The following is a 23,669-nucleotide window of genomic DNA, read 5'->3' on the forward strand; positions in this document are numbered from 1 at the left end:
AGCAGGACCCTGTATATATTGTAGGATGTATTTTTAATTTGTCTTCTAAGTTATGCACCCAGATCTTTATGAATCTGTAGCTTTATGCACTTTTTTAATGCACTGATCTGCTTTAAAAATGTGCCCCTTTATGCTCAAAGAGAACTTCCCTATGCTGCCCCAGCCCCTTACGTGGGTGGGATGAAATTGTGATGAATGATTTCCTTCTTAATAAAGTGAAAAGTGGAATTTTTTTGATAATTTGCAGACCTGTTTTAAGTCAGAGTGATGAGCTCCTGTTGTGCCAAGTACCAATGGTCCTGGGCAAGAGCTTTTGTGGGTCTAAACCGTTGTATGTAGGGTAGCTTTGTAAGTGCAAAAGCAGGGAGAACATACCTAGTATTTTCTGATACTGGTATTTCTGATAATACTGATCTGCTGCCAGCCTTGTCACACCCTCATAGAGGACTCTGCCATGCCATGGTTTGCTGCTGCCTGTGCTTGCTCACCACCACCACAAAAGTGAAAGTGGACTGGAGGAAACTATTGAGTAAATGAGCAGTGGCAAATTTTTTAGAATTTGTGTTAGAACTTATACGTAGTGAAACAAGAAAATAAAATTAGGGTTTTTTTTTCTGATGAATCCAGTATACAGAGAAAGTGCATTGGGCTAAAAATATGTGAATGGTTCAGTAGCTTGGTGGTTGTCTTTCTAGACAAGGAGACACAGGGTTTAATCCTTTTTTTAAAAAAAAAATCTTTCAACATTTAAACAGTTTGGAGAACCTCATCTCCAAATACCTCAGTGGTCAGGTCAGTCCCCTGAGAGATGAGGGACTAGGCATCAAATACCAGTTCTGAGTCAGGCAAAGAACATTTGTCTCTAAACCTCCCACATCCTGTTGGAAGTGTGTGGGCTAAAGACCATAGCAGGCAGCACTGCTTCCCCAAGTATATGGAGAGGACCCATTCATAAGTGGATGCAGTTATGAATCTAATGTTAAAATGACAAAACTTGGGCATTTCTGAAATTAAAGAGATTATCTAAATTGTTGTATTTATCTCCAAGGACATTTTCTTTCTTTTTGCACCACAAGCCATCACATATGTGTGTGTTTATGTATGCTTTATACATTGCCCAGCCCTATCTCACAGTACACCATCTTTTTTGCCCCACCAAAGCAGTTCTCTGATTTTTCTACCATTTCTTTTGCTAAAGGCAATTACGATGGCAAAGTTTCCAAGTCTCTCATCGCCTGAGCCGCTCCATTGCGTCGCTTCACATCAGCAACCAGTCAGCAGCCCAGCTGAATCTACTGCAAAAATTCTCTCTGCTTCGTCTCACTGCCATCATGGAAAAGTACTCCATGTCAAACAAACATGGCTGGACCTGGTGAGTGCCACTGGTAACTGGGAAGAGACTTTTTAGAAGAAAATAATTTCTCCTAATTCTGTTACTCTTGTTGGTTAGTAAATGCAATTAGAAGGAACCGTTGACTTCAAGTGTGGGATTTGAAACTGGCCCTTATTATCCATGGCTGCCTAGTGGCTCATTGGCAAAGTGAGAAATAGATCCTGAGAATCTGACTTAATTCCTGAGCTCTAACAGAGAGACTGCCCTGGCCTTTTGAACAATGCTGCAGTTCCAGAAAAAGAAACAGGAATAGGAGAGAGTGACTACAAAGTAGGAAAAGTTTACACTAAGTCCTACCCAGTATTCTTTTGGTGATTCAAAAAGAAACAGCTGCTGCTTCATGTGTTTGATATTGCTTTGTTTGAGCTTTAAAAGAAGAGTTAAGATAGTTGTGGGACTTTTCTCTAGAAATCAAAGATGCAGGCCTTGGCCTAAGCCTGGACCTGTGTTAGAGGGAGCTTGCAGCCCTGTCAGCTGTGACAGCTACCTGGTCACTCAGGGAGTAGAGGGAAGCACACATAGATGTGAATGCTCACTATGTGGCTCTTTCTCTAGCAATTGGCTGCAGAAACCTGCATGTTTCATGGTATAAAAACCCTGGTGGGCCCCACAGATTGAGGTACACCAGAAATGGAAATGGGCATGGATAAGAGTATCTGAGAAAATAATCAAAAAGGATGACAGAATCTGACAAAGAATAAAATTATCTGGGAAATATTCAAAAGGATGACAGAATCTTTCCCTAATACACTAAGGCACCCAGTCCAGGTGAAGTATGACTTGATATTTATATTGTCAATTTTATGTGGCAAGCACCTCCCCAAAATCCCACTAAATTGATCTGTGAGCTATGTTAAGACAAGTCTTCCCTTAGAAATGGAAAAATAGATACAATTGATACATGTGAGATTCACCTCACTGACATCAGTCATTAGGAAAATTTAAAATAGTAATCTGTTATAAATCTAATCTGAGTAGGTCAGATTGGCTGTTTGTTGTCAGAAGAAAAAGACAGGCAACCCCAAAGCAACCCATTATATCCAAGGCTGAGGGTTTGGGTCACCTTCCAGAGGTGTTTATCTCTAGAGTGGGTATAGAGATAGTCCAGACAGCTGACTTTTTCTAAATCTCTGTAAGGGAACTAAAATTCAGTAAAATTAATCCCCATTTCACTGCTCTCCTTCAGTGCACTCCCTGTGGCTAGTTGGCATGTGCGCTGAAATGAATCTCACCTTACCCAACTTCAAACAAGCAGACTAGAATACAGCAAATTCTAGGCCCTACTGTTTGTACAAGGTTTTCATCCTGAGAGCTATTCCTTCAGTTTTTATAATCAGTCTCTAAGGATTTTTAAGAGAGGCACTGTAAATAGCTGTATAGTTACGCACTGTACTTCTTCAGTAGATAATTTAAAATGAGTTTTTACTTCTTCCCACACAGATGACAAAATTCTTAGTCACATTCAGGTCATATTCATCTTTTTAATTTTAATTCTGTGGCAGTCATGACTCCCAAAAAGGGAATCCAGTTGGTTCTTGTTTTCATCATAGTTTTTTGAAGAAAGCAAGCTCACCAGCTTCACTTAAGTTACTCAACTAGAATAAATAATAAATCATATAACACAAGGGAGTAATCTGACACATAGGGATTTCCCACCATCATTTATTATTGTAGAGTTTTAGTCAGTAGAAATACTAAATCGTGTAACTAGTAGTACAAAGATCATTCAGCATGTTAGAAGACTGAACTTCCTTTTCCCTCAGATACCCTCTCCACTCGCCATTCCTGTGAGTCCCTAAAAGATGCTTTAAACCTGTTGGCTTCAGCTGGCTGACACCTGAGTAGTAAAAGGTTCTTGTTAGAACTGATTGTAATGCTGTGCATTTGAGGCCATCGACTTATAGACATTAAGAAATTAATCAATTATGTCAATTGTAAAGTGTCTGTGTATTGTGCATTAAACATTATTTTGCCATCTTTATTAAAATTACCCAGTTACCAATTTCTGTCAGTAGTGTTACTCAGAAGGTGTGTAAATACTGATTTCTTCATGCAGTCTGTTCATGTTAATTTTCAGGTCTGTGCCAAAGTTCATGAAGAGGATGAAAGTCCCTGACTACAAGGACAAGAATGTCTTTGGTGTGCCCCTGATAGTTCACGTTCAGAGAACAGGGCAGCCTCTTCCCCAGAGCATCCAACAAGCCCTGCGCTACCTACGGAGCAACTGTCTAGACCAGGTAGGAACTTTACTCCATGGACTTGTTGGTTTTTTATGAAAAGCCACTTTAAGCAAGTACCAGTGACCATTTTTGTACTAAGTGCCGGGATTATTTGAAAATTATAATCTCTCATGTTGGGCCTTGATCTCCTCTGGTGATTTGATATCTGGGGCCAAAACTAAAAGTTTTCCATTTTGAGATTTGTATCCAGCTAATCTGTTGAAATTCTGTAGCTGTAACAGTCCTGCTGATTTGTATACCACACTCTGCTTCAAACAACATTTTGAGATCTTCGTGTATATTGAATGAAACCTGGGAAGGGATCAGGACTTCGCACTTCTAAATGTATTTGTACTGCTTATGCTTAATTGTTGCCATTGAGGGTTAACTGCATTCACCATTTCACAAGATATGGTACAAAAGGTTTTATTTACTTAGCAAAGACAGAAAAGTGCAAGAATGGAGAGCAAACTCAGCAAAATATTCCAAGTATTCTGTTGACAGAGTCAGATATATCCAGATAGTTAGGTCAGCAGGGGTTCAATGCCAAAGCCATTATGGTACACTGCCTTTTATAGTGTTCTTAACTACAACAAGCCAGCTGGGACACCCTCATGCTCAAAGTATTTCATATTTTTTTTATTCCCTCTAGCTACAGAGGGACATACTTATCATATTTTTACTGTTCTTCCCCTAAGGATGAGGATGTATATTTTTATGAACATAGGACTTCGAGAAAACCCCCGGCTGTTTATGTTCAGTCCTCTACTGTTACTGACCTCATGTGATATGACCTCTTTCATAACTGCCTTTAGATAATTGTAAGTTCGAAAGGAGCAACCAACACTTTGCTCTGCAGACTTTGCTGCTTTCCTAGCTCTGGCCACACAAAAAGGGTGGAATTAGACTATTCTGAATCTTCACATTTTCTAATCACTATTCTAGTTGCTGTTCAAGTTTTTTGTTGGGTGACAGTCATCTTCCCCAAAACTGAAATCTGAAAATTACAGGTGTTCCAGTGAATCACAACCATTTCCCTTTGCAGCCAGTGGGAAAGGCACAAGTCCTTCCTACCATTCTCTCTGTAAAGCGATCCTGTAGTAGTCAGACCTTGACATCTAACTCCATAGTGTCAAAAGTGAGGTGAGATGAGTTCTGCCAGCCATGTGCAGTGTGGGAGCTGACGGGTGGGATGAACAGCTTGTCAGAAGTTTATTAAGAGAGGATGAAAGGGAAAGATGCATAGAGACAAGTAGAAGTGATATATTTGGGAGCTAAAAGGCCTGGTTGCCACAGTGCTCAGCTGGGTTTGTGTACTGAGCTGGGAAAGCCAGTGTAGGAAAGAAAAGTGATGCAGCAAGCCTGGAATTAATGATGAGATTGGAGGAGGAGATGCCCAAATAAGAGGAATAGGACATGTAAGGATAGGGATGGGCTTGTCAGCTAAGAAGCAGAATAAGAGGAAGAAAGAGAAGAGAGAGAAATAATTGGGGAGAATGTAAAGGGAGTATAAAGGAGAAAGAAAAAGCTCTTGAGAGATTTGAAGCAATTAAAAGATGCTGAAAGCCTCAGACAACTATCTGCTCCATTTGTGTTTACAGGCTGGGAAGCATCAGAGCTCTGTGAATTTCAGTTCAGCTTTGGTTTCTTCTTGGATTAAAATTGGGGAAATACTGATTTTTAAAAAAAAGGAAGGAGGAGAAGTACAAATTGGGATCATTTAAAATATCTTTCCACCAAAAATCTTTCTAGACAAAAACATTTCAGGCAGTTCAGCTCCTCTACTTTACAGTTACTCCCTTTGTTCCCATTTAATTCAAAGTCTGCTAATACCTGGGTAACCTCAGCATCCTGCTTATGTCTCTCCTGTGCACTGTAGAAGGTGAGCTAGAGTTCAGAACAGGTGACAGAGCTTCTACTGCACACACTTGGTAAAGTTGAGGTTGCTCTAAACCATTTCAAGGTCTGGCTCCTGCCACTGAAATCCCTAAACTTGCATGAGGAGCCCCACAATTACTTGTAGGATATGTAATTCAGTTTCACTTCATGAAATAAAAACTGCTTTGCCTTTTCCAACTGCATCTTTATTTCTGTCATGCATTATATGGCTGCTTGTAGGGAAGATGATCCATGCAGCATGAGGATAGTAGAGAGATTGGGGCAGACTAACCTCTGGGTTTTTAGTCCTTTTTTATTTACAGAACAAGTCTGTAATAATGCATAACAGAGGTTAAACATCTCTTTTTACTGAGTGAAGAACTCTTTTAATTAATTTTAATTTTTTTCCATTAATAAAAAAAAAGGAAATAGAAGTTTGGATAAATGTCTTTAAACAGAGATCAAGAGTAGTGGAATGATGTGCAGCTGGAGATTGCATGGGTGAGATGTGACATCTGACCTCTCAAAGCAGACTTAGCTAGAAGTTTTTAATGGTTGTTTACACCAGCAAGGACACTTTCCATCAAAAGGAGAGAACTGAGCCTCTGGTCTGACATTTATCTACCACAGGCCAAAACTTTATTTTTTGGACAGAATTAGCAAGTCTGTCTTCATCTTCAGGACACACATTTCTAAGAGCAAAAGGCATATAAAAAGAAGAGAAAGGGAAAGGGAAAACCAGATGAAAAGAGATAGATGCTCTTTCTTGTATGCTCTTGACAGGAAGAAGAGTAGAGTTTCACTTGGAATATAAATACAGAGCATAGGGCACACTTCAGTCCTCTACTTCCTGTACATAAATTTAGCTCTCAAGTGACACTAAATTCATCAGTAAGAAGACCTAGAAGAGCTGCCTCACAGCCAGTCTGGTGCAGCGGTTCGTCTTCATTTAATTAATTAATTAAATAAATATACCTTCTTACAGAGCTGTGATCTATGTAATTACTGTCATGAATGTGCGAGTTAACCAAAATCCTAAATACTCTCCAGGTGAGCATGGGAGGTGTTTTAGAGAGAGAAGGGTCCTCTGTGAACTCTGTGCTGCTTCTTACTCAGAAGTAAGGGGGAGAAGGCCAGAAGGCATTATTCCCTTACCTTTACTGTTTACTGATGGACTATGCCATGCAGGATCACCAGCAAGACATCAATCACAGAGGAAAAGGGGTCTAATTCCCAACTGGAAATGTGCCTTTCCCATAGGTCTCTCTCAATGTTTCACCTTTTTCCTGTAAAACTGAGGGAAAAACAGCGTTAACACTTCCCAAATGAAACACTGTAAACTCACCTGGGAATAAATAATGTGGTTGAGGCCCAGGAATTCAGCCCAGGGGGAATTCCGTGGGTGGAGAAGGACAAGAAAGGGCAGCCCTGCCTTGAAGGCATCATTTGAAGAATTACCACTTCCTTTCAAAATAGAAAGCAAACAGGATAAAAATGTATCTTAGTGACACTGCACAAGTAATCCCTCTGTGGCCCCCGCTCTTGAACTGTACTTTTCAGCGGGATTTGGGAGAACTCTTGGAATCAGAGAGCATGAAAGGGAAAAAATACATTTAATCTTGATTTTAAAGCTCTACCAGGAAGTACTAATCTTCTGCCACAGCATTTATTACTTAGCTAAGCATAATATTTTCTTGTTAATCTTCAAAATATATACCCAAATAAACATGAGAGGCCAGATTCTCAGCTGGAGTAAATCAACAGACAGTCACCCAAGCCAAGCAAGCCAGGCTGATTTATATCAGAAGAGCTTCTTGCTTAAACTTCTCAGGCAGCAGAGAAACCACAAGGCACTCTGAACCCTCTCTCTAGGATAGGACAGAGAGCAGCAGCATTATTAACCCCTGCAATCCTTCTGTGGCAGCCTGTGCTTGCCTTGCTTGTAGGACCATCAATTGCATTTGCACATTTCCCTCCTTCTCGCCTACAGTGAAATAAGCAACCCAAGCTTTGGTCATGATCCAAGTCCCCACATATAAGTGCATATACCAGATATATATTCTTCAAGTACCATTTTCCCTTTTACCCAACTCAATATGGAACGTTTTTAGGTGGGTCTGTTTCGGAAATCTGGAGTGAAATCCCGAATCCAGGCCCTGCGACAGATGAACGAGAGCTCCCCAGAAAACGTCAGCTATGAAGACCAGTCCGCATATGATGTGGCTGACATGGTCAAGCAATTCTTCAGAGACTTGCCAGAACCTCTCCTCACAAGTAAACTAGGAGAGACTTTTCTGCACATCTATCAATGTAAGTTGATATTTCTACATATTTCTATTATTATATAGTAATACACTGTTAATAATGTTGGTGTGTTAACACTTGATAGCTTTCTTTCTGCTGACCTTTGAGATATAAAAAAACCCTCTGCCTTCAAAATCTTTCGCTAACAGGTCTTTAGGACCACCTAAACATTTCTGTCAAATTTAATGGAAAGGCAATGTTCATACCAGCCTCACAATCAGAAAGAAGACAGAAGAACATGCTGCTGGACACAAAAAGCATGAAGACTCATATTTTTGTCAGATTTCATTCAACTGTGTGCCCATTTTATGCTCTTATATCTCAATATAAGTGAGTCTTCTGGGCATGCAGAAGTGGTACTTGACCATGAGAATATGTGTCTCTGTAGTCCCTTTCCTTGCGGTGACTTTTGATTATTTGTTTTTTCTTTATAGTCAATAAAATGTACATGCAAAAACAAGCTGCCTTCATGTAGATCATAAGCTCTATGTAAAGAACTCATAGAGAAAGAAAGATTTCTTCTTTTCTCTCCAGCATACGCAATCTTCAGAAAAATCTGAGACTCAGATGCATCAGAATAATGAAAGTCCCTGTGAATCAGGAAATGACTGTGTGTATCTTCTCCAGACTGAGGGAGAAATAAACAGTGAGGAAAACACTGAACAGCCAGAAGAATTGGAGGTTTTTTCCTGACAACGTCCATTATGAGGGCCAGTCAGCCAGCACTCTGGCAGATGCAGCCAGCCTAAGCCAAATAATTGGAAGCACTAAAGAGAAGTGTGTCTAGTCTTTTCACTTGCAGACATTTCATCTGCCAAAACAATAGAAAGCCATTTTAAAACACTGTGTAATCCCAGTGCTTAAGAATCTCAGATACTTCCGTTGCTTCCCTTTACTGTAAAAATCTGTCTGTGGCATGCAGTCACTAATGAATTTACCACCACAGTGTCTGTAGCTGGTAGAGAACACTGGGATTCTGCATGTGAGAGACAGCACTGCAAATAAATTCAGTGGGTTTGGCTGTACGTGATGTCTTGGAACATAAGTTAACTGCGAGAGTTGGTGCCTAGCCCTGGACCATCATTTCCCCTTCTTCTTTCCTGCTCACAAGTTGTCTGCCTGCACACACGTTATTAAGCTTATTAAGAAAAGCAACAGGAATTCTGGCCGCCAATAAAATGGCAGTCACAACCCTTTCCATGAGGACGTGGCCAAGGAGAAGATTATCCACTGCAAGGACATGTCCTGCGTATCCTTGGAAACAAATCACCACTAAACTATTGCTTGATGAAAACTGGGGATGTCTCTTTGCACAGAAGAGAGTGCAAGTAAATTACCCCCTTGCTACAGGAGGAGAGAGATGGTAGATCCCAGTGGCATCAGCATAAGCAGGTCTGTAGCCAGAAGGGCTCCCCTTTTCCAAGACATGAGGATGATTGAGGAAACACTGATACCAGCCAACAAAAAATGTAAAAAGAGGCATGGGCTGGCTCTGTAATGTCTGCATGGTGCTGCAGAGGGAAATCTGAAGAAATTCTCTTTACATTGGTCAGAAGGGGAAATGATGAGCTAAGATTGCTAAAATGCACCAGGAGTAAAAGGATTTCAGAAAGACTTGAGGATAAGTGTCTTTAAACCAAGGTAGGAACAACAAAAGATGGACTCTGTAGACACCAGAAAAAATTGTTTGGATTAAGAATGAGTAGCAAGGGTTTTTTTCCATGTGACCAACAACAAGTATGTATTTCTGTTTCAGAGAGTACTGACAAAACTCCTTTCATAGAAAGAAAAAAATGTTGAAAATTTCTGAGATATCAATTGTATTTCATAACATCTGCAATTAAACTAATCTGTAGCTGAGATTTTTTTCTTGCCCTTTGTTCTGTTTAACAAATTATTAATGTGAAGTAAGAAAGAATTTTTCTTCTCCTAGTGTATTGGCAGAAGACTTCTGATTTTCTGTGACTCACTGAAGATATTTTTCATATATCCAAGACCTTTTTCATATATCCAGAATGGCTTGAATTGCTGTAACACATGGGATTTTTGATTATTAATGTAGTAGTCTATATGGCATAGCATTGGTGAAACTTTCTCCATTTTCCTAAAACTCTCAGTTGATGAATGTTTACCCGTGACTTGAAGCACTGGCTGATGTTCTGCTTCATGTACCAGACTCATCAGAACAACAGTAAAGGGGAGGGAGGGATTACCAGGAGGTGTTGTGGGAAGAAAAGACACATTGAATAGATTTAGCAAAGGCTCCTCTGACTTCTCAGAAAAACGTGGCCTTGCTGCTTTCAGAAACTTCAGAAGTATTGAGCTGTGTTCATTTTGTCTTTCCTGTCTGAAAACTTTTAAAATAAAGTGCTTGTACAAGGTTAGCAGTCAAATCTAAAAGCTGGCTGTTCCCTCTACTGTAAATCTGCTTTTGTTGTTCTTCCACTCAATTATAGAGAGTATGTAATACCCAGAGGAGGACTTAAAGTCCAAACTGAGAGAACTTATGGTAGTTTTAGAAATTAATCTGAGGTGCTATTTAAACATTTCCACTACTTTCATCAAACTCTTCTATGGTTTAGGACACAAATCTAAGGATTCCCGAAGCTTCCCTAAGACTTAAACTTCTGTCTTGCCAGGGGACAAAGAAAACCTGAAAGATACCATTTAAAGCTATGAGTACTGAGTACTATTCTCCCTTCAGAAACTTCAAATGAAGTCTAGTGCCTTTCTTGGGAGCAGCCCTTCAAACAAAGAGAGAAATGCCAAACACTGGTGAGGGAAGCTGTGCTTCATGGAGGAGAAAAACCCAGCTCTCCAGAAGCCAGCTGATCTTTTCCCCTTGGTCTCCTGTCATCTGCCTCTTCGCAAATCCATTGCTAAGGTCCGGAAAGACCTCTGCGAGTCGAGCATTAACCTAACACTGCCAGGTCCACCACTGAAACACATCCCTAAGCACCACATCTGGGCGGGTTTTGAGCACTTGAGGGGACTGTGAATGTCTGTGGTAACTTTATCTTTCTGGCTCCTTGCCTGATCTTACAACTGACCCCCTGGACGTGCCTTGCTCCTTCCCAGACGTGCCCAAGGAGCAGCGGCTGCAGGCGGTGCAGGCAGCAATCATGCTCATGGCCGACGAGAACAGGGAGGTTCTGCAGACTCTGCTCTGCTTCCTCAGCGACGTCACCTCTGTGGAGGAAAATCAGATGACTCCCATGAACATCGCTGTTTGTCTGGCCCCTTCCCTCTTCCATCTCAATATAGTGAAGAAAGAAAGCTCACCAAGGTATGTTTCTTCTCAGCATTATAAATATTCACATCCTGAATACGGAATGATATTTTCAGTGGTATGCAGGAAAAATTTTCCAAGCCATCTGCTTTCCAGCACACATTAAACAGGGCATGGCTTCACTAAGAGGGGAAAACCCCTGCTGCAGAGCCAGAAGCACACTTGTTTTCACAAGCCCAGCAGGCATTTCTGGTTGTCTGTTGTGGATATGCGGTGCCTGCTTTCCATGTGGAATTTTCAATGGGGCACTAGTGAGTTTTGCATGAGTAATGTTGAATGTTCTGTAAAGGAAAAGGGGTTGATTTTGCTCTGGTTGAAGTCAAAGATTAACCATGTTTTAAAGGATTTTGACATGTAGATTTTCAATGAGTGTTTTTTCACTTTCAATTTACTGTCTACATTCTGTCATTCAGGAAACAGGGTTTATTTCAGGCCACATTAAAATTGTAACATGGTGATTGTAGTCTAAACAGGGCATAGCCCGGCTAAACATTAGTGGTCCGTCTTGACTTTTTCCCCTTCCATCTGGTTCAGAATACACTGAGATTCTTGGTCAAGTACGTGTATAACCTGTGTCTGAATAAGGGCTTTAAGAAGTAACAATGTAAACCACTTTACATTATGTCTGTTAAAAATCCATTTCAAAATGTACAACACATGGTGGAGGATATGTGTAACCTTTCCTGCTTTTACCTTTGGCTGAGCAACATTTTAGGTAAACATTTTTCCCTTAAAAAAGGCCCAGCAGTTTGAGCAGTCTTGTTGATAAATAGAAACTAAAAATAGGGGGTTTTTCTCTCTGATGTTGGGAGCATCCTGCTGGTTTTTGCTTTCATATTAAAAAGATTCAGCTCTTTACCTGAGATACTGAATTCAATTACAGAGTAATACAGAAAAAATATGCAACAGGGAAGCCAGATCAGAAGGACCTCAGTGAAAACCTGGCAGCTACTCAGGGACTTGCTCACATGATAATGGAATGCAACAAACTTTTTGAGGTGAGTGAGAAACTCAAACAGCATTATTCATGGCCACATAATGCAGCACCCTTTGAAGTATTTATGTTTATCCATATATTTTCTGTCTTGTGTTAGCTCAGAGATGGGTGCCTCACTTATTTGTAAACTTGCTTCATCCAAAGTTTATTTATCTCATTTCTTTATGGTGGTTCCCTTTTAATATTCAAAAGATGCAGGGTAATTATTCTGTGACAGTTTTCAACCCAAACCACTGGATTAGAAAATTTTAGACTAATTCAAATCAAAATCTGCTAGTGTAAAATTTTATTACAATGCTTTTAAGGCCTCAATTAAAATCTATTAATCTTAAAAATAATTGCCTATACACTTTATTTCTGTGTGTCATGCAGTAAAGTAAAAATCACATAGAGACCTGCAGTCAATCCTGAGCTACTTACACTGCAGCTGGACAAGAGCAAATGCTCATATCTTCTTTCCCCAGAAGCACAAGGCAATATTTCAGAGGGCTAAAGGAGTAACAGTGGTGTATTGACATCCAGTTGATCAATCTAACACAGTTCTGCATGAGTAGTGCTGTTCAGAGCCATGGGCTGTTTCATTAGACTACTTTGGTGTTTCATCTTGCATAAAGACAGAAATTGGTGTGCATTTTACAGATCCTAAGTTCATACAATTGGGTACTGAATGGTCCATCAGCCTAGAAACACATTGCCTTAAGGAAAAGTTCTCAGCAGGAGATTTTCCCTGTGTGTTTTCCCTCCCTTCTGTGGCACAGGTCCCACACGAGATGATCACCCAATCCCGAAACTCCTATGTCGATGCAGAAGTGCATTCTCCTACCCTGGACGAGCTTGGGAAACAAGTGGATGAGGAAGGAGGGAACTATCAGATGTACCTGGAAACTCTCATGCAGAATCTCCAGAAAGAAGCAAAAGAGAAATTCAAAGGATGGGTCACATGTTCCAGTGTAGAGAACACAGAACTTGCTTACAAAAAGGTAATTTGGGAAGACATGAAGGAAGCAGTAATAAAACAAAAGCAAAATGCAGCTCAGCTACGGGGCATCCTGGCATGTTGCATGGCAAAACTCACACCTTTTTTTCTGGCAAGGCAATATTTCTTTATTATTATTTTTTAAAATATTACTAAAAGAAGTTAAAATGTAATGTAATAGTGATTCACATGTGAGATTCCAGAGAAAGGCACAGAAAGCAAGCTGGGGTCTCCAAAATAGATCAAGTAAGGGACACAGCAAACAACACAACCAGAGAGAGTGAGCTGAAATGTTAAACAACAGAAAACATTTCCTGGGCAAATTCTTTGATTGGAGGACAGGAGAAGTTTCTGACCAGTTCTTGATGTTTGCTAGCAGTTTAGAGAACACAGCTACTGCAGCTTTTATTAAAATTTCTGAATCTGTTTTGGACTCCATCACTTCTTCAGAGAAAGCCAGACCACTGTAGTGAGGCAGAGGGTGCTGCAGGGTCCCTGCAGAAAGTGGAGTTCAGGGCTGCTGGAAACTGAATAGCAAAGCAGAGGTCTCCAAACCAGCAGCAGCTAGCAAGAGGAAGGGATGAATTAGGGTAGGTGACACTAATTAGGCAGGAAAAGAGCACCGGGAGGAATGTGAGATCTGGATGGTGAGGGGGCAGGAGGCAGCATTACCCAGCTTGGGAAAATGCAACCCCTCTGTCAGGGCAAAGAAATTGCAGTTACTGTGGTTTGTGGCCAGCTTGTGTGCGTGACCTCTCCAGGGAGGGACTGTGAGAGGCTGGGAAGAGAGTAACAGGGCTCAGGTGGGAGCAGGATGTGGGAGATGGGGAATAGAGGTCTTTACAGCTGGTGGTCAAGGACCTGTAAGACTACAGAGAGGACTGGCGTCTGGGGCTCTAGGGCAGGGGAAATGGGGAACTGAAAGCTTTGAGGAGAAAGAATTACAACATGAAATAATTTAAGGTGGGAGGTGAGGAAGGTAGGTTTCTGGGGAAACAATCCTCTGTCTGTGGGAGGTACTAGACGTTTCCAAAGTATGCACTGCTATATGAGAATGGTAGGGTAGGGAAGGGTTACAAAAGCAGGACTTGAAAGATCCAGTGATTATTTAACTTGTTTACTGCCTGAAATAGGACCCCTAGAACTATGCAGAAAAGCTGTGTGTGTACAATCTAGGATATTCACCTTGTGCGTAGCCCAGCACTTTCTGCTCCCTTTACTGTAAGCTGTGGAGGTGTTCCAAGAAACAGGATCTATGAGCAAGGAGGAGTTAGCAAATAGTCTGTGCTCTTTGAAAGGTGTTTTCCCAACACTTCCCTTGCAGCTATTTTGAGGAGCAAACATCTGTGTACCTGACATATAACTGAATCAATGTATGTTCTGCTCCCCCAAAATTAACCAGGAGGGTAAATGGACCCTCAATTCCAGGTAGTGTATAAGATTGCCTAAGGCAGTTGCTTTATTTCAGCCCAGGGTTCCAGTCTCTCCTCTCTTTTTACTTCTGCAGACACATATTCATCTTTCCACTTAGGATGTCTGGACTTGGAAAAGTGTCTGTCACACCAGGAGTAATGTAGAACCTCGCTGGCACTATGGGAACTAGTCCAGATATATTCTATTGTGAGAGCAGAACAACAAATCACTTCAGATTTCCGCCCAGGACAAGTAGAGCAGCAGCAATAGCAATAATAGTAATGATTAGCAGGGAAATATGAGTGCTCTTAAGCTGAAGTCAGACACACACACTGAGATTTTGTCCTCAGTTATCATCTGCTGAACATAGGCATGTAAATTATCAGGGTTTGTGTTCTTGGTCACTTCACTCCAGGTTGGGGATGGGAACCCGCTAAGGCTTTGGAAAGCCTCAGTTGAAGTTGAAGCCCCTCCATCAGTTGTCCTGAACCGGGTGCTGAGAGAACGTCACCTTTGGGACGAGGACTTCTTGCAGTGGAAGGTGGTGGAGAGCCTGGACAAGCAGACAGAAGTTTACCAGTATGTTTTGAACACCATGGCTCCTCACCCCGTCCGAGACTTTGTTGTTCTCAGGTAAGAGGAGGGTGGTTCTCTGGTACCTTTGCCTCCTGCAGTGCATAAAAAAGATCTGGACTTATCTCAGCCTTCACATCTGTGTAATTGCTCTCCAGGAACTCTACTTCTGGGCAGTAGTGTTGATTTCTCAAACTGAATTAGTCATACACCTACAGCATGCTGACCTTTTCTCTGATGTAATTTGAGCAGCACATACTCCTGAGGCCATAAATATAATTTCTTCCTCAGAACAGATGTCTGATAATAGCTGTTCTTCTCTCTTAACTTTGTTTGTTGTCAAAACAGTGCAAATAGAACCCAATTGTTTTTTACGCTGCTTTTGCTGTTCTCTGGGGAACGTTTGATGTTTAAGAGCCAAATGTTTGGAAGAGAAGATAGTGGTGCTTTTAAGCTAAGGCTGTTATACAGTGTCTATATAACTTATTATCTTAAATTTTCAGTTGGAGTCTTTTTAAACGAAGAAATGCTGATCCATAAAAATCCTAGTGTGGAAATGAACAGAAAGAGGCAGTAGATTTGTATTCTCTCTTCCAGGGGATGACTTCTTCAAATAAATGTATAGCTGTGTATCAATATTCCACATTCAGTCCCAGTTCTACCATTGTGTATCTGCTTGTACAGAACAGTCCAAAAAAAAACCCCTTTTCTGTCTTTGAAATCCGGGCCTTTGCTTGCTAGGAGCTATTGAGGAGCTGCTGACTTATTTCACTTACAGGGTCAGTCCTACAGTTATTTATTTTAGCATGATTTTGTGCATTCCTGCTTTTGGTCCCTGCTTTCTTTGATTGAAATAATGTGCCAGAGAAATACAAAGCAATTTTGACAAACAAAGTGGTACAGGGAGTCAGAATTGTATTAAAGGGAACGAAGATTGAAGGAAAAAGATGAGCCAAATAAAATATAATTACAAAAGTACATCCCTTTTATGAACTTCAGTAGTCTCTTAAAGGATGACAACATGCAGATATTGTTGGTATAAGGGAAGAATTATTGGAACTCTTAGGGGAAGATTTAAAAAATGCTTTCTATAACCAATTCTCCCATTACTCTATTTCCTTTGCCTTACCACAGTATAATGGGCTAAATTAAATATTTTATAATCAAATATATATTATATATTTTATATAATCATATATCTATCATTATTTTATACATAATCTTTGTATATAATGTCATTATCTTGAACCAGTGATAAATTTGGGCCTCTGCATGGCACGAAGAAGATGGTCTGTGAGCGGTGGGGAGGTTTTGATGACCGCAATTTGGTCCTCTCATTTGCCACTTAGTTCACTATTAGGTTTCGTGGTGGTTTATGTTCTTTAAAGACCTGCTGTGCAGTCACATCAGTTAAAGGAAAATCCTGCTATCGAGTTCTCATTCTTTTCACTGACCCAGGCAGAATGACCCCCGAGGACTGAAATGCATATCATAAAAATGAATCCTGGTGGGTTCTTAAGGGCTGAAAACAGCTATCAGGCAGGTCTGTCAGATTCTGTTGTTTATCTCTTTTGATTGATATAATTATGTCTAGAGCAAGGTTACCCAGCAATACCACAGTCAATTTGATACCTTATGGTTGGTGGGAAGTGAATAGTGAAATTATAATACACCTCTGGGGACATGAATAAATATATTTTAACAGATGGCAATTTTCTTCTTCTCAGTCAAACTTTGGACTGTGAAAGGATCAACTTAGTTGTTCCCTTTTTTCTCAATGTGACAGTCATAACAAGGGGATTAGGCTCCCTAGAGAAGACTCTGATGGTAAGATGAGAGGAGAAATGTTTCATATGCCTGGGATATGACACAGGTCTCAGCTGCCCTACACAGGCATCACTTTTATTAAAGAATCCACAAGTGTTTCATGTTCATTAAGTATGACAGCATTTTGGTGAGTTAAGTGCTATGCCTGATTTACTACTGTAAGATATTTAAAGAACTACTGAAACTGGCCTAAATCCATATGACTGGAAACAGGAAACTTAAGTCTTCTGAAGTCTTTGGGATAGAGAACTTTCCACTTCCCAAATGGCCCAGGGAGTGCTGGGTAGTTACCAAAATGATGTGGGCACATCTAAACACTGTGCAGGCACTTGCAGGAGGTGGTTCAGGATTTCTCATACTGGATCTCAGCCATGATTTCCTTCTCCCATATGTTTCATCTGCCAAGATAGCTCATCAATTTTTTTAATGCCCAGGCCCATAAAATCTTCTGGTCAGTATCTTCCTGCAGTCTAGAATAACAGCTCCGTTTCATGTAAGAAAAATGCAGAATGTTAACATTATCTGCTGAAGTCCAAACTTCAACAGTCCTTGAAAGCAGCTTACCTGCTAAAATGTGATACTTCCAAAGGCAGCATAACCCCTCTCTCAGACAATCCACAGCAAGGTTATGCATGATGCACAACACAGTGAGAATTTCTCATTTCTTCCCACAGCATAGGAAAGAGTGCAGGCCTATCCTCTGAGATTCAGTGCAGATGAGAAAGATGTGAGACACAAGCATATGTAGAGAATGCTTACAGGACAAAATAAAAATGTTAAGTATTAAAGTCTAGGAATCTTAAACTTGGTGGAAAACTTCTCCAGCATGTAAGAGAGGCTAGAGACATGGGAGAGGCAAGAAATGGAAGGACATTTTGTTTTTAATTCAGACAACCTTGAAACATATTCTGGGTATCCTCATATCCTCATATTAGTGAGGATTTCTGCTGTACTAAACTGCATTTTTTGTTCCGTAAGCCTGCCTGGGTGCAATGCACAGTTTCAGCTTTTGCTGGATGCCTTATCCTTACTCTTTCTCCTATCCAAAACTTTTGTCCAACTGAAAAAAGCTCTATCATGCCCTAGAATACTAATGGTTACAAAATACTCCTGTGGAGAAGCAAAATTTCTCCACCTGGAGCCACAGAGATGGGTGGCCATTCCACATGGCCATGAAACTCCACCAGGAATTCCTAGGACAGTCCACTGGCATTGCAGGCAACAAGGATAGGCAGACAAGCAGACTGTAACTTCAATTCTGGTTCTTACTCATGTGCGCAAAAGTTTCATCGCTAATGTGATTCCATCTTGCATCTGTTGCTGCAGGACGTGGAGGACGGATTTGCCCAAGGGGATGTGCATGCTGGTTGCCATCTCTGTGGAGCATGAAGAGGCTCCTCTCATGGGAGCTGTGCGAGCCATCGTGATGGACTCCCAGTACTTGATAGAGCCCTGCGGCTCGGGGAAAGCCAGGCTGACCCACATCTGCAGGACTGACCTAAAGTAAGTATCCCACCTGCACAAAGTATTGTCCACTCAGCAGGACAAAACCCTCAAGCTCAGATGCTGAGAACAGAGGGCATGGTTAGGGTAGCTTTGCTGCTTCAGAGTTTTCCTGCAGTTTTTTCTCAACTCACTGCCTACCACTGCTAAATGTGACCTTAGAAACAGAATCTACTTATTTGATTACTGCAAGGGAGAACTTCAGAGTACACTTAAAAAGACAAGTATTTGGATCTCCACCACCACCATGGGCAGTGTGGAGCAGGAAGCATGGCAAGCACATTTCTGTGGGGCATGTTTCTTGAGTATTTGAGTTTCTCACTAATTCTCTTTTCATTTCTTCAGAGGACATTCCCCAGAGTGGTACAACAAAGGTTTTGGACATCTGTGTGCAGCAGAAGTTGCCAGGATCAGAAACTCATTTCAACCTCTGATTGCTGAGGGACCAGAAACAAAAATCTGATTAAGTGTTCCTGGGAGCATGTGAGCATAAATCAGGGTCTGGCAGAGAACAGGAATACTGAAAGCAAAGGTCTGATTTAAGCTGCAGAAATCTGACCAGACCTGGGTTACAAAGCTGAAAAAGTAATTTTATAGGAAAGTTCTTTTATTCTGGAGACTTCACCTTCCCCCCCTCCCCCACATCAACTCTGTATTAATTTTGATCATTGAACTAAACATTTCTTCAGAGAGCTTTTATTACTTTAAAAACAGATTATTGCCATTACTTGTATGTTACATAACTCTGGTATTTAAAGGCTTCTAAGAAGCATATTTTAATTGTAAATAAATAATGTACAGTATGTATATATTTATCTATATTCTATCTATCTATATATATGTATATGTATAAATTAATTATTTTGTATATAACTCAGTGCAAATCACTTGCATCAGTTGGAACTTAAGTGGACTTGTCACTTATTTCTTAGTGTGTCACTGCTACATAAGCTGTGTTTGCTGTTATCAGAGCTACCAGGCCTAATTTGTGTGATAAAAAATGCCTGTTCCCAAATATGTTTTGTGTTTGTGTGTGCTATGAGAAGGTACCTATAAATAGATGTAGGAAGAATTACAGGACCTAAGGAAGAAGGAGGTTACAGTGCACTTAAAAATAATGAGGAGGGAATAAGTCTCACCAAATAAAATACATGGAGATGCATCTGAGTCATTGTGGAGGCCATTTATGTTCAGCTGCAGAATTGTGACTTTTAGTAGAAGGTGTTGAAAACTTACCTGTTGCCTTAAATGACTGGTGTCTGTCAGTAGAGAACCTCACTGTGTGCAGTGTTCCAGGTAACAGCTCGTCCTTGGACAGCACAAAGTAATGCTGTGTGTCCCAAGATGGCTGAATTCAGACTGGTAACTTATTAAGCTGTAAATTAATTATTTTTTGTAAGCATTTTTTCTAGGTTCCAAGTGTTTCTGTGTTCTTTCCTTCTCCCGTAGAGATGGCTAATCCAAAGCAGGTTTTCCACATCCAGTGGAAACAAAGACAAGTAGATGAACACCATGCCTTTTAATATTCTTACTATACAAATAACTATGCTTTTTTAAAATTTTTAACACATCTTGGAGATTTAAAAGACTAAATAAATGCTATTCTTGGAAAGATTGCTTTTATAGTAACAGCAAGCATTTTCATCTTATATTGCACTGTTCTGCATGATTCCACCTCTGTAGGCATTGATGGGAACAGGATTAGGACTGTGAGGAGTAGGAGCCATTTAAGCCTAATATACAATTTCACTTTCAGGGACCTATTATTTTGCTAATGGAAGAATACTTTAAAAGTAATAATAATAATTTGTCAACATTGCCTTTGTGGCAGGGTTCCATTTTGTTTTTAACTAACCTACGACCAAAATGTTATTACATCTATGACTCAGTAACAATGTACAAGCATGATAATACTGTTCTTCATTAATTGTATTTGTTCACTTAGAATTCATTTATTGCTGCATAAACCAGCAAAATCACTCACAGCCGGTGTTTCAGCTCAGTCCTTCCAACAAAATCCAGAAAGATTAGTATGAGGTTGATTAAGCAGGATGCATTTCCTATCTGAAGCTACAGCTTTGTGCCCTGATTCAATGAATCAGGAAGTCCCTTCAAAGCCAGAGATTTGTACATTCCCCAGGTGTGGGAGCTGTGCCATTGTGTTTGGTGACAGCTGCTAGAGCATGATCCCACGTGCCATCCTGCACGTGCATGCTGGCAGGGGACAGCCCTGCGAGCTGAGGCAGCACACCTGTGGGAGCTCAGGGTGGACAAGGTGACCCAAGGTGACCCACAGTGCTCCAGCATATTCTTGTGAAGGAGCAGGACTCCAAAAAAGTCACTGTCATCTTCACCCATGAGCTGTGTCACTCATGTTTTGTTGTGCAAGTCCTAGGATCAGGGATGTTGGCTGCCTGGGAGCTCCTGCCTCGAGTTTATGGCCAACAATAGTTGCAATGTGCAACTTTCACGAGCTTTAAGTCCTGCAGACAGGGGAGCACTCACAGGATCCTTATGTGGCTATGGTGGGGTCTGGCAGTCACCCGCTGGCTGCAGGGCATCACCACTGCCCAGGCTCAGCCTTCCCAGGAGCAAACAGTGCCTCCCCAGCTGGGAATGCCATTCCAGAAAGCAGCACCTTCTCCCAAATGCCTGTGGCCATGGCAGCAGATTTCATGCCGGCTGTTTTCCAAAACATGAGCAATTAGAGTACTTCTGCTACATTAGTTTACATAAATACAGCGGCGCCTCAGCATTAACAGGCACAGAATTTCTAGCCCTGGGAATGGCAGTGTCTGGCAATAAATAATGAATTAAGGAAAATAAGGGAAAACCTGGACAGTGATTTGTTTTATCCTGTCTCACAAGTCATTGCTCAGCTGGAAAAGGCCCTGTGCCCATCTGCCACCCTTAGCAAGATAGGGTTGTTTTCCCTGCAGAAGCTCTGTCCTGAGCTTCTGGCATCTCCAAGCCATGTATTGTTGAAATAAGATTTCTTCAAAATGCACATTATGCCATGTCTACCATTCAACTACCACAGTATTTTGTATTGTTACATTGATACATTATGATAATTACATTTTTAAATGTTATATCAATACCTCATATTTTTACCTCATCAGTTGGTATCAGTCATTAGTTGTAAATAAATAATTTCAGAGTTGAATAAATTTGCATACACTAAAGAATCATGTTCCTTTGTGCTCTCTTTTTATCCATTGACTCAAGAAATGCTGAATTTAAGCCCTCAATTTCTTTATTGCAACCTCTATACACTAAACTGTTCTGGTGTGGGACTTCAGTAATGACTGCAGGCTCAAAATTATATTGTTGTTCATTATACTTAGGCTGTAGTATCTGTATATATACATGAGCTTCACAGCAAAGACTATGTTCTCCAAATTCTGTGTTTCTGCATCTATGTTCTTGTCAATAATTTAGGTCTAGGTTCACAGGAGTGACTGGAGCTGGGTGAGTGCTGGGTTCACACTATCAGACATCAGCCATCTCAAATCCATCAAGCCATTGCAAAAGAGTAAAAGATGCAGTGGCATGATAGTGATTGCTGTAGTTTGTCATACACATTCTACGGATGCATTAAATGTTCCTTTGGATGTGTGTTGTAGTATAACCCCAGCTAGCAACTAAGTACACTCTCTATCCTGCCACCTGGAGAGATAGGGAAGAGAATCAGAAAAAGGTAAAACCTATGAGTTAAGAATAGTTTAATAATTGAAATAAAGCAAAATTATTGTTGTTGTTAGCAATAATTATTGTTATTATTATTATTCTTGCTATTATTCACAACAACAAGGGGATAAAAAAGAGAGGAATAAAATCCAAGAAACTCAAATGATGTACAGTACAGTTTGCTCACCACTAGTGACCAATGCCCAGCCATCCCTGAACAGCAATTGCCCCCCAAGCCAACTCCCCCAGTTAATATACTGGTCATGATGTTCTATAGTATGGAATATCCCTTTGACCAGTTGGGGTCAGCTGTCCTGCCCATGCTCGCTCTCAGCTTCTTGTGCAGCTCCTGACTGGCAGAGCATGGGAAACTGAAAAGCCCTTGACTTAGGGTGAGAACAACTTAACAATAGCCAAAACATCAGTGTATTACCCATATTATTTCCATACTGAATCCAAAGCAAAGCACTGCAAAAGAAAATGAGCTCTATTGCTGCTGTAAGCAGGTCATGTACCTATCCCTCCAACTCTCTCTTGACTTACTAAAAGAAGCAGAGTCTCAGAAAACAGAGTGCTGAGCAGAGTCAGCTATGAGAGACCATCTAAGAGGGGATAATCCTTTATGTCCCACCATTCAGAGAAAGCTCTGTATTAAAATTTGAATTGAAAGGAAGAATTTTTTTCCAATTTTCTACCATGGCAGAAATGGTCAGCTGTGTAAGTCCATCCTTTCTTGCAAAAAAACACTGCATGTCATGCTCTCATTCCCATTTATCCCTCCCACCCACCTGCAGCAATGTCAGGGCAATGAGGTTGTCTTAACCTTAGGATCACTGATGTTTCAGCTACTGGTATGCACAGACTTTGTAGTGTTGAATTCTTGGGTGCCCATCCTCTCTACAACACCTTACAGGAGTCACCAGCAGGGCAATCCCTCTGCTTGATGCATTTACACTGCAGAATCGGTGTCACCCTCAGAGGATTTTGGCAGGCCTGAGAGGTTGCTCTCTGAAATGGCTAGTAGTTGTTAGATAAGAGCACAGGCTGAGCACCCTGGGATGACTGTGAGATGAAAATATTGGAATAAATATCCAGAAGATTGCTGGAGCCTTCCAATCAGATAGGAGAGGATGAAAACACATACTGCTGCTCCAGCTCAGTTGTGATGAGAAAACGCTGGGGAGTGAACACAGACCTTGCCAAACAGAAAGCAGCATGACCCACTCACAATCTCATGGGAATTCAGCATGATCATGTCACGGTCTCCTTGCCCTATGTGTGTCAGCCACGGCTGCACCTGGGCTTCATTTAGATGGGTGCTAGACCAGGCAGACTATTGTTACTATGCAGTTACACATTAGTGTGTGACACGACCAGGAATACAAGGCATCAAGCCACACACTTGCAACATGGTAGCTGTTTGGATTTTTCTAAAATGTACATTTTTAAATTGTGACCCTCAATACACTGGGCCACTCAGAAATACAATGTAGAAAGCCAACAAGTCATCCAGAGCAGCAATGGATGCAGAGCAGAACACACTGTGCAACTGCAGACTGCCCTGCTCCATTGTGCAAGACTGCTCAGCAAACACAAGGACGTGTGGA

At 40.9% G+C, this 23,669-nt stretch overlaps 1 protein-coding gene across 5 annotated transcripts in view; it reads left to right on the forward strand.

Annotated features, from left to right (window-relative positions):
• Positions 1-21,560, forward strand: part of STARD13 (StAR related lipid transfer domain containing 13) — a 286,742-nt gene extending 265,182 nt beyond the window's left edge. For all 5 annotated transcript variants that reach the window (XM_077781433.1, XM_021541945.2, XM_021541944.2 and 2 more), the window contains 9 exons: positions 1,199-1,372; positions 3,471-3,630; positions 7,602-7,800; positions 10,873-11,080; positions 11,967-12,081; positions 12,839-13,060; positions 14,885-15,102; positions 18,196-18,372; positions 18,718-21,560. In XM_077781433.1, coding sequence (XP_077637559.1) covers positions 1,199-1,372; positions 3,471-3,630; positions 7,602-7,800; positions 10,873-11,080; positions 11,967-12,081; positions 12,839-13,060; positions 14,885-15,102; positions 18,196-18,372; positions 18,718-18,835 — 1,591 coding nt within the window. In that variant the 3' untranslated portion in view covers positions 18,836-21,560. The remainder of the gene's footprint in view (positions 1-1,198; positions 1,373-3,470; positions 3,631-7,601; positions 7,801-10,872; positions 11,081-11,966; positions 12,082-12,838; positions 13,061-14,884; positions 15,103-18,195; positions 18,373-18,717) is intronic.
• The last annotated feature ends 2,109 nt before the right edge of the window (positions 21,561-23,669 follow it).

Source organism: Lonchura striata, chromosome 2 (assembly GCF_046129695.1).
Source record: "Lonchura striata isolate bLonStr1 chromosome 2, bLonStr1.mat, whole genome shotgun sequence".
Classification (NCBI taxonomy): domain Eukaryota; kingdom Metazoa; phylum Chordata; class Aves; order Passeriformes; family Estrildidae; genus Lonchura; species Lonchura striata.